The 12,220-nt window shown below is 33.7% G+C and overlaps 1 protein-coding gene across 1 annotated transcript; it reads left to right on the forward strand.

The window, feature by feature from the left end:
* Positions 1-372: 372 nt before the first annotated feature.
* LOC145321982 (RCC1 and BTB domain-containing protein 1-like) lies at positions 373-11,370 on the forward strand. The gene is made up of 16 exons (XM_080163707.1): positions 373-464; positions 1,637-1,725; positions 2,143-2,282; positions 2,693-2,812; positions 2,953-3,125; positions 4,050-4,227; positions 4,671-4,779; positions 5,058-5,164; positions 5,628-5,775; positions 6,077-6,219; positions 6,445-6,574; positions 6,876-6,924; positions 7,308-7,383; positions 8,424-8,540; positions 8,738-8,801; positions 9,619-11,370. The coding sequence occupies exons 1-15, from the start codon at positions 373-375 to the stop codon at positions 8,765-8,767; spliced, it is 1,701 nt and encodes a 566-aa protein (XP_080019833.1). The 3' UTR covers positions 8,768-8,801; positions 9,619-11,370.
* The last annotated feature ends 850 nt before the right edge of the window (positions 11,371-12,220 follow it).

The raw sequence follows: 12,220 nt of genomic DNA on the forward strand, positions 1-12,220 counted from the left end.
TTCATGTAAGATTTTGTTAAGATATTTGCTGATTTGTAGAAGCACCATATTCTAAAGATCAGGGATGTATATTCTGCACAAGATTAATTTTTTCCCCTGCGGCAAAATATTTCCCCCTCCCCCTCTAGTTTTTTCCTCAAGGAAGGGGAGAACATGGAAAAATATTTTCAGTTGGTACTCTTTCTTTTATTCAGTTTTTTCCCCGCCCACATATTTTTCTATTTCTTTCACCAAGAATGAGGAAAAAATGTTTTCAGAACCCTTATTTTTCCCCCCTCTCACATATTTCCCCCCCCCCCCTTTAGCAGTTGATCCAGTGCAGAATATACACACCCCTGTTTAAGATTCTCTGCAATAATAAGTTTAGTTAAGATGAACGGAGAGTCCGAGTCACAACAAACATTTCTCTTTTATTTCAGTAAAAATGAAGTGGACACTAAGCCCAGATGTTTGATGTCAAATAGGTATATAGGCAGTTAATCCTATTATATAAAGTAGTAAGTTTTTTTTGTATGTAGCTTAAGATTTATAAATGCTAAACCCATGGAGCTTTCTATTTCTTGGAAGCTCCCTATAGGTCTCTGTATAGTTTTAGGCTATTTTCCTACTTTCCTTACTCATTCGAATACAGAGCTCCTAGATGCTAGGAGCGATAGCATAGTTAATATTATATAGTATCACTAGCGGATTTGCCCCTAGTATCTAGTGGCTCTGTATTATAAGTATGGGAGAGGCTATAAGAACAGATTTCTAAGACAAATCTGAAAATGAAATACCCTAAAACCTTTTCATAACCTATGTGAAGCCTAATGAAAATGTTCAGTTGTCAGTGAGATCTTAATATTTAGACAAAAAAACCTTACTACTTTATATGATAGAATATTTTTCTTTTACTCGGAAAGAAAATTAAGGAGGAAGATCATTTTGGGTAGGGTAATTTTTTCTAGGGACAAATTCTCTTGGGAGGATGGTGTTACCCTCCCCCAAAATAGTTATAAACCCTCCTAGGACCTAAGAGAAGCTACCCTGTAAAGGAGAATCATGTCGGTTTAGTGGTTAGCGAGATCCTTCGGTACACACGGACATACACAGATCCTGTTACTTTAATATAAGGATAAAATTAGTTCAGTTTTTTTAGCCGGTGCCTTCGGCACCGCGGGGCTAAAAAAACTAGTTTTAATCTCATATGATAATTGTACATTCTATATCCGCAGAAAGCCGTTTATAATACGATGCGAGAAATAACTATTACCATCTTTTTTTTTCTTCAAAAAACCGAAAAAAGCACAGAGTTCGCCCCGCTTTACCCTAGGCTAAAATTAGCGTCTTGAGTTTTTTCTTTCAACTCCTCCTCTTTGAAGGCAAAGATTTTCATCATTATATATAATATCTTTTAAAATCTGGTTCGATTATCGAAAGTGAATTATAGAGAACACCAAATACATTGATTATAAGGACATATGTAGCACTTAAAAAATTTAAAAATCCTTTTAAAATATTGCTAGAATCCGGAATCCGCAAGGAATCCGCCACTTTTTTGACGGATTCTTTAAGAATCCGAATCCGGCCCAAAAAATCGACGGATTGCCATCACTAATTAGGTATCTAATTGTTAATGAACATTTCTTTGTTGTAGAGAATGGAAGATGGAGTTAAGTAACTGGACAATATTCAGTCTCATTGATAGAGACTTTGCAGCTTCTATCAGATTAGCTTGTGTCTTTGGTGAGTTAACACGTTTACATATTACATTTGTAAAATAATTCTCCCTTTATTTTGCAATGTTTTGGTGTTCTTCATTTGTTTTGCTTGTGCTTTTGAAGTTATGTCTACAACATGTATAATACAGTTTGATAATAAAAAGTTCAATCTTGTTTCTGATTAAAGAGCCATTTTTTTATCTAAAACTAGTGTAAATGGAATTTTAGCTCATATTTATCCGTTTGAAATAAATTCTCCAATTTTTTAACATTAACGATTTTGTAAAAAGTGCGTTGAATTGGGAAATTGTGCATTCAAAATAAATATTAAATATCATATTCAAACGCAAATTACTTCCAAGATAAAAGTTAGAAACTTTTATAGGCCTAAGATTTTCAAAATTATATGAATTCAATAATTAAAAATTATTTTTTTTGGCAGGTAACCTTGGAAATGAAGCACTCCTGGTCACACGTGATGACGAGGTGTTTGCCATGGGTAGCAATGGTGCCGGGTGTTTAGGACAGGGGGATATGCACTCATCATTACACCCCAAACAAGTTGAAGCATTATGCCACAAGGTAAGTTTTAAAAGAGTGATCATGAAACTTACAGGGCAAGGCACAGTAGCAACAAGAAAACATCAATAAAATCAAAGTTTTATAACTTCAAATAAAAGCTGGTGCCTCAACCTGATTTATTAAAAGCAGTCTACCCCTTTGCAATATTATTAAAGCAACCAAACTCTGCCGGTAAAATGGCTGCTTTTTGTCAGCAAGCGTACTGACCCTCTTTTTTATGTTTGTTACACAGTCTTTTCATGATCTACGTTATTTTATTTTCTTACCTCTTTTCTTTTCTATTTTCTTAGTGGAATATAATATAATATTTCCCTTATTCAATTCATAGGTACCAAATCTCTTTATCCCTTCGTTTAAAGTATACGATTGTTAAATAAAACTTAAGTGAACATCAGAACTTTTGATTTCAGAAAGTAATCGGGTTTGCATACGGGTCCGGACCTCATGTGTTAGCATTTACAGAGAATGGAGAGTTGTACTCCTGGGGACATAATGGATACTGCCAGCTAGGGAATGGGTCAACTAACCAGGTATAATATTAGATAAAATTATTTCCAGTCCCTTTGGGACTCTAAGACTGTACTTACGTCCCTATTTATAAAGTCTTTACTTATCCTAACTTAAACAACAGGAAGATGCAATTTTATCGAAACTGCCATCAATTTTTCAGGGACTGACCCCGTCACTTATCCAGAACTCTTTAACTGGTAAGAAAGTTGTATCTGTGTCCTGTGGCTCCCATCATTCCCTATGCCTCACCTCTGATGGAGATATTTACTCTTGGGGACAGAATAACTGTGGTCAGATTGGTTCGGGCAATACTACCAATCAGTCTACACCCAGGTATTACTTATATTTCATTCTAGGTTATGTGATTAGAGTTAAACACGAAAAAGGGAAGGTGTTAAATAATTGTGTGTCCTCTTCCCGAGGACCCTGAGCCGACTTGCAATTGGGTCTTTAAAAATCAACAAATAGCGTCGGGAACATTGACACAGCCAAGTCGCTACAAAAGAGCAAAAAGCAATTTTCTAGCAGACGAAAAAGGTCCCCAACAGTGGAATCCCAAGTATTTGTCTGGTTATACCTTCTAACTAATGATATATTTTCAGGGGTGTATATTCTGCATGGGATCCCCTGCTCAGGGGGGGGGGGGGGAATAATAAAAAATAAGTGGTTGGAGGGAAAAAAAATGTAAAAATTAAGAAAACTGAAAACATTTTTTCCATTTCGCCCCCCTCCTTGGTTAAAAAAACTAAAAAAATGTGTGGTAGGAGGGATAAAATAAATAAAATATAGAGTTCTTTAAATATTTATCTATTTTCCCCCCTACTTTTTAGGAAAAATCTAGGGGGGAAAAAAAATAAAAAAATTTGTAGCAGGGGAAAAAAAATAAATCTTGTGCAGAATATACACCCTTGTATATTTTTAAGTGTATTTTTTTGAATTTTTCGTATAGATATTAACTTATTAGGTAGGTACCTACCTAGTTTTTATGTAAGTTAGAAATAAAAATTAAAATTTTTTTTTTATTGTGATAAGAAACAAACATATGTAGAGATTCCGTAAACAGAGTGAATATATCTAAGAACATAGAAAAAGCTAATTCACATTTAGCTTGCTAAAGATAAAAGATAAGTTCCAAGTTTATAACATTGTTTTTTTTTGGTCCCAAAAGTTTCTTTTAACTGCAGCCATAAAAGGTAGATGTTACATTTTCTTTGAGTTTTATCAAAAAATTTAAAATGAAATGTATTTTTTTCTTAGGAAAGTGACTGCATCTTTTAGCGGCCGCAAGGTGATCGGCGTGACCTGCGGTCAGACCAGCAGTATGGCAGTCCTGGAGAACGGAGAGGTGTACGGCTGGGGATACAATGGAAATGGACAGCTCGGCCTGGGAAATAATATAAATCAGCTGAATCCCTGCCGGGTTACGGCTCTTCAGGTTAGAATTAATTTAGGAGAAGATGTCCATTTATTTCCATATTTTTTAAACCCAAAGAAAGTTATTTAAGCTTTAAAAGTTGCTTAGACTTCTCAAAGCACATCTACTTTATCCTAAAGACGATATGTCTTTTAGATGTCATTTTTTCTCGAATCGTAATTAAAAATATTATTTAATGATAAATATAGCACAATTATAATTATTAATAAATGTCATTCATTACGGTGACTTAGTTTGGGACACATTTTCGGCGAGGGTGGGGTAATAAAGAGTATCTCCCATGAGACAGCGGGTCAAGTCATAATGTACTTGAACGTGGAGCTTAATACCCCTAGTGGCTATACAAAAGTGTCTCCTCCTACTCATGACTACTCATGTGCAAACACTAAGACACAATGGCTACACCCACACACACGCATTAATAAATTTCTCTATATACCTAGGGAATTGTGATAACAAGTGTTGTTTGTGGTTATGCCCACACTCTTGCCATCAGTGATGAAGGAGCACTCTATTCTTGGGGAGCTAACAGTTATGGTCAACTTGGCACAGGTCTGCAATTAATGTGGTGCTTGCCCTAAGCACTAAACCCCCCATCTTGTTTATTTTTTAATAAATTAAAAATAAAGAGTCGGCAATTTTTTTTATGCCTAAACCCCTGTATGAGGCCTTAATCCTGCAGTGGTACCCATAACTTAGAAGTAGTACCCAACATAACCTAAACTGACCTAAAATAAAGTAATAACAAACAAACAAAAACTTCTGCAACAAAAATGTGTCTGAAAACTAAAAAAAGACATGATATTGATTTTAATGAATAAATTTTGCAGGAAATAAAGCCAATAGCTGCACTCCCACTCGGGTTGGAGAGGAGCTGGGTAGAATTGTTGAGATTGCTGCTACTCATTACAATCATATTTCATCTGCAATGACACAGGTTTTTTTTTCATCAAAGAATCTATAATACAGAGCATATAAAAATAATGTTGCGAATAGAGCTGGAATTATATATTAATCATATTTAATATAAAAATTCTAAATTTTGGATCATTGTTAGAAAACGAAGTAGAGGGTATCATCGTATTTTTACTGTAGCTTTTAATAGGTTATTTGAGGTTAGTTTAGGTTAGGTAAATGTTAATGATTGCCCCCCATTCCCCAAGGTTAGGAAACTGGCCCTTCAGGGTTAGAGACCCCCCGCCAGGGCTATAATTACGAGAAAAGCTATTGTGAAAATATGACGAAACTTGTTACCTACCTACTTTGTTTTCTTTCCATGATCCGAAATTACATAGTAATGATATTTAATTAAATCTAAATAAAAAGTTAGAAATTTTTGTTATTATCTATAAAAACTGTAAATTTATTCCAGGTAAAAAATGTATTATTATGTAATTCAGAAATCCCTGTGTTACATGTGGGGCCAGTGTCGTGGTCAGAGCGTAGTATCTCCAACCCTTACACCGTTCTCCTCGTTGCACGACGTGTTCGCCTGCTTTGCCACGCCCAGTGTTGCCTATGTACCAATGGAGACAGAGGTTACGGCAGGTGCGTAATAATATTTGCTTGCTTCATTTGAAGAGGTTTTATCCACATGAAGTTCTGCTATTAGAAATAATAAATTTAGATTTTAGATATCGTATTTTAATTAAAAAAAGTGAAATCATATTGGATTTTAGAGTTTTTAACCGTTTTTTAGAAAAACAAAGTAGAAATACAATCTTTACTTGAGCTACGAAAACAAAACTATCGCCTGTTACAGGAAGAGGCCAAGTCTAGAGCAAAAAAAAATTTGTCTTCTAATTATCTAGTAATTTTAATATTTTTGAACTTGTGAATATTCATTCAGGTCCCAATGTGTATGATAGTCTAAAACAAGCTTTCGACGATGCTGCTACAGCTGATGTCAAGTTCCTAGTTGAAAATAAGGAAATCCATGCGCACAAAGCTGTTCTCAAGATCAGATGCGAACATTTTAGATCCATGTTCCAGGTAAATGCTTTAATTTTTATCCTTTTTTTGCAAATAATTTTAATTTTACATTGTATAGGTAGCAATTTCAGTCAAAGTAGTAAGGATCACTATTTCGCATATAGGAACAAAGAATTAGTAATCATTAAAGAATCCTGAAAATTAAATAAATATTTCCAACAATATTTTTTAACCATACACATGAAAAAAAGCTCATTTTTTTACTTGAGTTAAAAATGATTATAGGAACATTGGGAGGAGGGTAACAGCCTGGAGGGATGTATTGACATCAGATATTTTACCTATCCTGTCTACAAAGCATTCATCCAATATCTTTATACTGATGAAGTCGACCTACCACCAGAAGACGCTATTGGTAAGTGTTTTGTTTCTTTGTTTCAATTCCGATTAGATCGAGAACAAATGTTAAGGGTTTTCTTAGCTTTATATTCTTATGAAATTAATTAAAGTTAAAACAAAAATCACAAAAATAAGTTAAATATGAAGTGTTAAATGTTTTGGTGCTTTCTTCAAAGTTCCTGTCGGGCACTGAAACACCCTGCCCACCTTTATTTTTTCAATAAATTGAAATTAGAGTGGAGGGTTAGTTTTATTCCCTATGTCTTATCCCTGCTGGGCTTTCTAGTACCCGATATAAACTAACTTAACCTTTTTAGGACTACTGGATCTTGCAAATTCCTACTGTGAAGGCCAACTAAAGCGTAGGTAAGTGAACAACAATTGAAAATTCCAGCTGTTAGTTTCAGTGGTAATGACGACTTATTAATTTATCCTAGGAGGGAGGTTGCATTGGACTGTAAACACCGTTACTTAAAGTATTATAATCTCTGCTTCGACGTAAAACCTTTGGGTTCTAACTTTAATAAATATTGATTTGTTGTTTCAAACTAGCAGCACTTAATTTTTAAACTATTAATCTACAGAAGGAGTAATATTGTTTATCATCATTGGAATGAACATTGGGATGTTTAAACCCTTAAGATCACTTAATATTTTTATCTTGTCTACTTAAAAATGAAAACCTCTCCTTTGTTTTTTTATTGCTTAACATATTAACTTCTTTATAAATGATTTTTACATTTGTTTAGATGTGAAAGAATTATTCGTCAGGGTATAACTGTGGACAATGTTGCTATGTTGTATGCCACGGCCATCAAATATCAGGTATAGTCTGGGAGGGAGGGAGGGGACATTGGATTATAATTATTAGTGATGGCAATCCATCGTATTTTTGGGCCGGATTCTTAAAAGAATCCGTCAAAAAAGTGGCGGATTCCGGATTCTAGCAGTATTTTAAAAGGCTTTTAAAAATAAATAAATGAAGCATGAAAAGCTATGAAATGAAAATAAATATATTTTGATGTCATGTGGCCACTGCACAGCCAATTAGAGGGCTTAGTTGACGGTGAGTGGATTACAAGCTCATCACGTGATCGTTGCTGGACAATGAGAGCTCTGCGTTACCAGCTGATCTCTCAACTTCGTGGTTTATGTGGGAAGAGATGGGGGGTGGTGGGGGGTGATCTTTGCCTTCAAAAAGAGGGAGTTAAAAGAAAAGGCTCAAGATGCTAAATTTAGCCTACCAATTAAGAATCCGGAATCCGCTATTAAAAAACGGATTCCGGATCCCAAAATTGGTCAAAAAATTGGGCGGATTCCGGATCCGGATTGCCAACCCTAATAATTATTGTGCTATGTTGTATGCCACGGCCATCAAATATCAGGTAAAGTCAGAGAGAGAGAGATTGGACTGTAAATTAATATTGTTACTGAAGTTTCTTATTCCCGCTCTCTCAAATCTTTTTTCTTTTAATATTGGTTTTAGTCTATTTCTGCAAGATAACCCCCCCCTTTGCAAAAAATACGAAACCATTCTCTTAATTTTCTAGTCAAACTAGTGTAATTAACAGCCCAATGTCCCCTTCCTCTTGGTTTTGTAATACTTGAGTTATAACCAGGGAGGGAGGGAACGTAAATTTCTCTCAAATTGAATGGGAATTATTCTAGCACCCACACCTCCAGTGTCCAATCTTAATTCATAGAAGTTGTAATTTTGTTCTTCCTAAATGAAGATGAACGTCAATTTATCAACCATTGTCTTATCCCTTTAGATCCCTAATTATAAATAAGAAACGATTGAAACCTTCTACGATAAAAAATTTAACCTTTGGACTTTTTTTCACAGTCCAAATACATTGTTTCAGGCGAAAGAGTTGGAGGATTTCTGTTTTAAATTCAGCCTGAATCATATGACAGCTGTTACACAAACAGATGCATTCAATAAACTTGATGAGTCTACCCTCAAGGATTTCATTGCTAAGGTAAAAGTTTTAAAATAAGAAAGACTTTTTCTAGTTTGGTTTCGAATATGGTTAATAATATATAAAAATCATACATTGTATCGTATCATAGAAAATTTTAGAACTAATCTCTGTATTTTTTGTCCAGGCCTTCGGCTCCTCGGGGTCAATAAAACAGGGACTAATTTATCAATTATTTGAAATTAAAATTATTACAGGCTGCAAAAAACGGGGCGTTTAAGTCTTGATGTCATGAAGAAGACCCATATTTCAAGAAATAAGGTAAAATTATATTCTTCACTTTATTAGATTTCTGCGGCTACGCCCCTAGATGCTTCTAGGAGTATTTTGAATGGATTTACAGGCTCCGTCTGCTTACCGTTCAATTTGGCTTAATAAGACCTAAACAAAACCCTAAACAAAGCCAAGGTCCACTATTGCTCAAAGTCGCGTTGAAAAGCAACGCTTAACTATGCTTTTATGAGGTCCATGTAATTATTGTTTTTTTTGTATGCCTTGTTGAGCAAGTTTTAGTCAGGAATTTATTAGATAATGGGTGTTAAATTGATGAACGCCCCCCCCCCCACTAATTTGATTTATAAAATTAGCCATGAACAGTAAAGTCATAGGTAAAGTTTAGACAACCCATTTTACACCCTATACAAGATTTAAACTTAACCTTCTAAGATTTTTAGGATAACGAATGTCAGAATTAGTTTTTTAACTTTGGATAACAGTATCATTTAATTCGTCGACCCTTCCCTACCTGGTTCTGATATTGAGCCAAAAAATATTATTATTAATTTTGAAAATTCGGGTATAGTCCCTTTCGTGGCAACACACCTTAAGGGGCAATTCTTCGTATTTTTCACAGTAGGTTTTCTCCTATTTCTAGCCACTGCGGGGGACTCTAACCCTGCGGGGCCAATTCCCTAACCCTGTGGGGCAATCACCTAACCCAATATAATCTAACCTAACCTAAAATAACCTACATATAAAAAGCCATTTTAAAAATACGACGAATCGCCCCTTAAGGAGCGTTGCCACGAAAAGGACTATTCCCAAAAATTGTTTTGATTTCACATTTATAATTTTTCAGGAAGAAATAATGAACATTAAGAATCTCTATATCATCATATCAAAAAAAAATTAAGCAATATGGAAATACAAATATTAACAAATACATTCAATTATGTATCCATTTGTAACATTAGTTGTTGATATTTTGCTATTTATTTAGATAGAGGTTAGGATCAAGACTTTAAAGCCCTACGTAGATTTTAGATCCATGTTATTTGCCTTAAAAAAGAATAGAAACCTTTTTTATTTTGATATATTTTTATAATTAAACTTTTCTCAGTCATAATAGGAAGGGTTTTGTCCAATAATAGCGAAACTTTTAAAATTAAGAACTTTAAGGAATTATTTTTAACATTTGAGGCTTCCCAATTTTGTTAGCATTGACCCACCCCATTTTTTACCAGAAATCTTAATGGAAAGCTAATTGACGATGAATCAATGTACACCCTCAAAATTGCCCCTTCTGTAGAAGAAAACAAAGAAAAAGTTTTTAAGCTTACGAATAAGATAAACAACTTTAGGTACAGGTATAATTTCGAATGGATTTTCTCTCTTATCTGTTTTTTTGCATAATACAATTTATGTGACAGAACACCTGGCTAATTTCACCACACCTGTAGAGTAGCCCCGCTACCATGGAATAAATGAAATTAGCTTTCATCTTTTAAATTATTATTCATCCTGCGATCTTTGGAAAAAAGTTATCCTTGTCAGAGCATTCCCTATTTTTACTGTATTTGTTTGTATAAAAATTATATATATTTGTCATGTAGGTAATAGTTATTTCTCGCAACGTATTATAAACTGCTTTCCGCGGATATAAAATGTACAATTATAGGATTAAAAACTGTTTTATATTCGTAGAAAACTGGATATAATACGAGGCTAGACATAATTTTTCAGTATAGCTGATTCTAATCCACCGGATATTTATCAGTATCGAAGCTAATATTGGAAATTATATTATTTTTAGTGTTGTAAATAATAATAAAACTTTTTACAATTACATTTATAGGTACTTAATAGGTACTTTTTTAATATTTTACTTAAACTTCATAATTTAGACTTCATATATTATCTAAAAGTTCACATGTTGTATTTAATCAAAATCTTTATTTTTTCTCAGGAAAATATCATGTTTTTCTTTTGCCCGAAAGAAATTTAATATTCATACAGTATATAAAGTAGAAGCAGCTTTTAGTGCCTAATAAAAAATGACGCCATACAATACAAATGACCAATGATAGGCGTGTGTAAATTGTAATTGACCAATGGTAAAATGTATACTGGCTTTTCATTTAACATTTTTATTGTATGACGACATTTCTTTAATAGGCAGTATAAGCTGCTTCTTTAATGTTTTGTTAAAGTTACCATATAAATGTATTTTTTGTGTGTAAAAATCAAAATTCATGCTTGAAGAAAGAGGGATGTGTTATAGCGAATCAACTTGGTAGATTTTTCTAATTTTTTTGTGTCATCATTTAATTTTCCTTTTTTCATGACTGTTACTTTATATTCAACTAGCGGCTACGCTCCTAGACGTTTCTAGAGGGTTCTTGAAGGATGTGAGGGTTAACCGACCACACCCCCATTTTCGGATAGAAAGGATTACAGAAATAAACACTTATATCATAGTTGTATCATTTTAAACCACGCCCTTAATGTTTTTTTTTGTGATTTGTTTAAACAATAAATAATCCTTTTGTATTTTTAAAATTATATTAAAATGTTTGTGTATGTTAAAATAGAATAAATTGTTATTGGCTAATGCTTTCAATTGTTTTTTTTTCTCGTTTTCCCTCTTAAGTGTCTTTTTGAGTACAGTACCACCCCCTCCCTCTTTATTTAAAAAATAAATTGAGAATAGGGACGGAATTTTTCTTGTTTGCACCAAAGGGCAAAGGCACTTCAGGAATAGGCACCCAGAGGGCTAGGAATATGGAGAAGAATCTACCCTCCCTAATTTGTAATTTCTTTCAAAAGTAGAAGGGGGGAGGGGTTCAGTGCTCGAGAGGTCCTTTGATGGAGATCACCGGTTTTTTATTGATTGACCAATTTCTGAAGTTTCAAATAAGTACGGATTGTTTTTTTCTTTATCCGACAATTCAAATATATTTTTAAAGAAAAGGTCTTTTCGATAATGTATGTATTTCTGTATTCTATTGTCAATTTTGGGTTACTGGTTAGATTGTCATCTGTAACTGACTGGAAACGTTAGATTTGATCTAGAATATTTTATCCTGTGATATCGAGTAGTACGTCTTTTTGTCTGAATCTTAAGACCTCAATAACTTTACTGAAACGAATTTTTTTTCAGATTTAAGTTTTGGAATGCTAGGGGCGTTGCCGCTTATAGTTGTATAATGTGTAACCGATATGTCTAGATACGTGATTATATTTTATTGCAATTTTTATCCGTTTGGTTAATGATACGAGTATTTCATTATAGCAAATAATCATGGCTAACGGTCAACTGAATTTGAGTTGCCGATTGTGTACATAGTTTCCTCGGTGTTTCCTCATCCTATCTCAATTTTTACTACTAGCTAAAAAAGCTTCATACCTCAAAAAAAATCAAAACTTGAAAAATTTAGATTTTGTATGTATGTTGTATGTAA

This window comes from Acartia tonsa, chromosome 1 (genome assembly GCF_053477335.1).
Source record: "Acartia tonsa isolate MP-2025a chromosome 1, ASM5347733v1, whole genome shotgun sequence".
Lineage (NCBI taxonomy): Eukaryota > Metazoa > Arthropoda > Copepoda > Calanoida > Acartiidae > Acartia > Acartia tonsa.

Coding starts and splice junctions, on each gene's coding strand:
- LOC145321982 (XM_080163707.1), top strand. CDS start 373: ATGAACGGAGAGTCCGAGTCACAACAAACATTTCTCTTTTATTTCAGT. Junction 465..1,636: donor AGATGTTTGATGTCAAATAG/GTATATAGGCAG, acceptor TCTTTGTTGTAG/AGAATGGAAGATGGAGTTAA. Junction 8,541..8,737: donor TCAAGGATTTCATTGCTAAG/GTAAAAGTTTTA, acceptor AAATTATTACAG/GCTGCAAAAAACGGGGCGTT.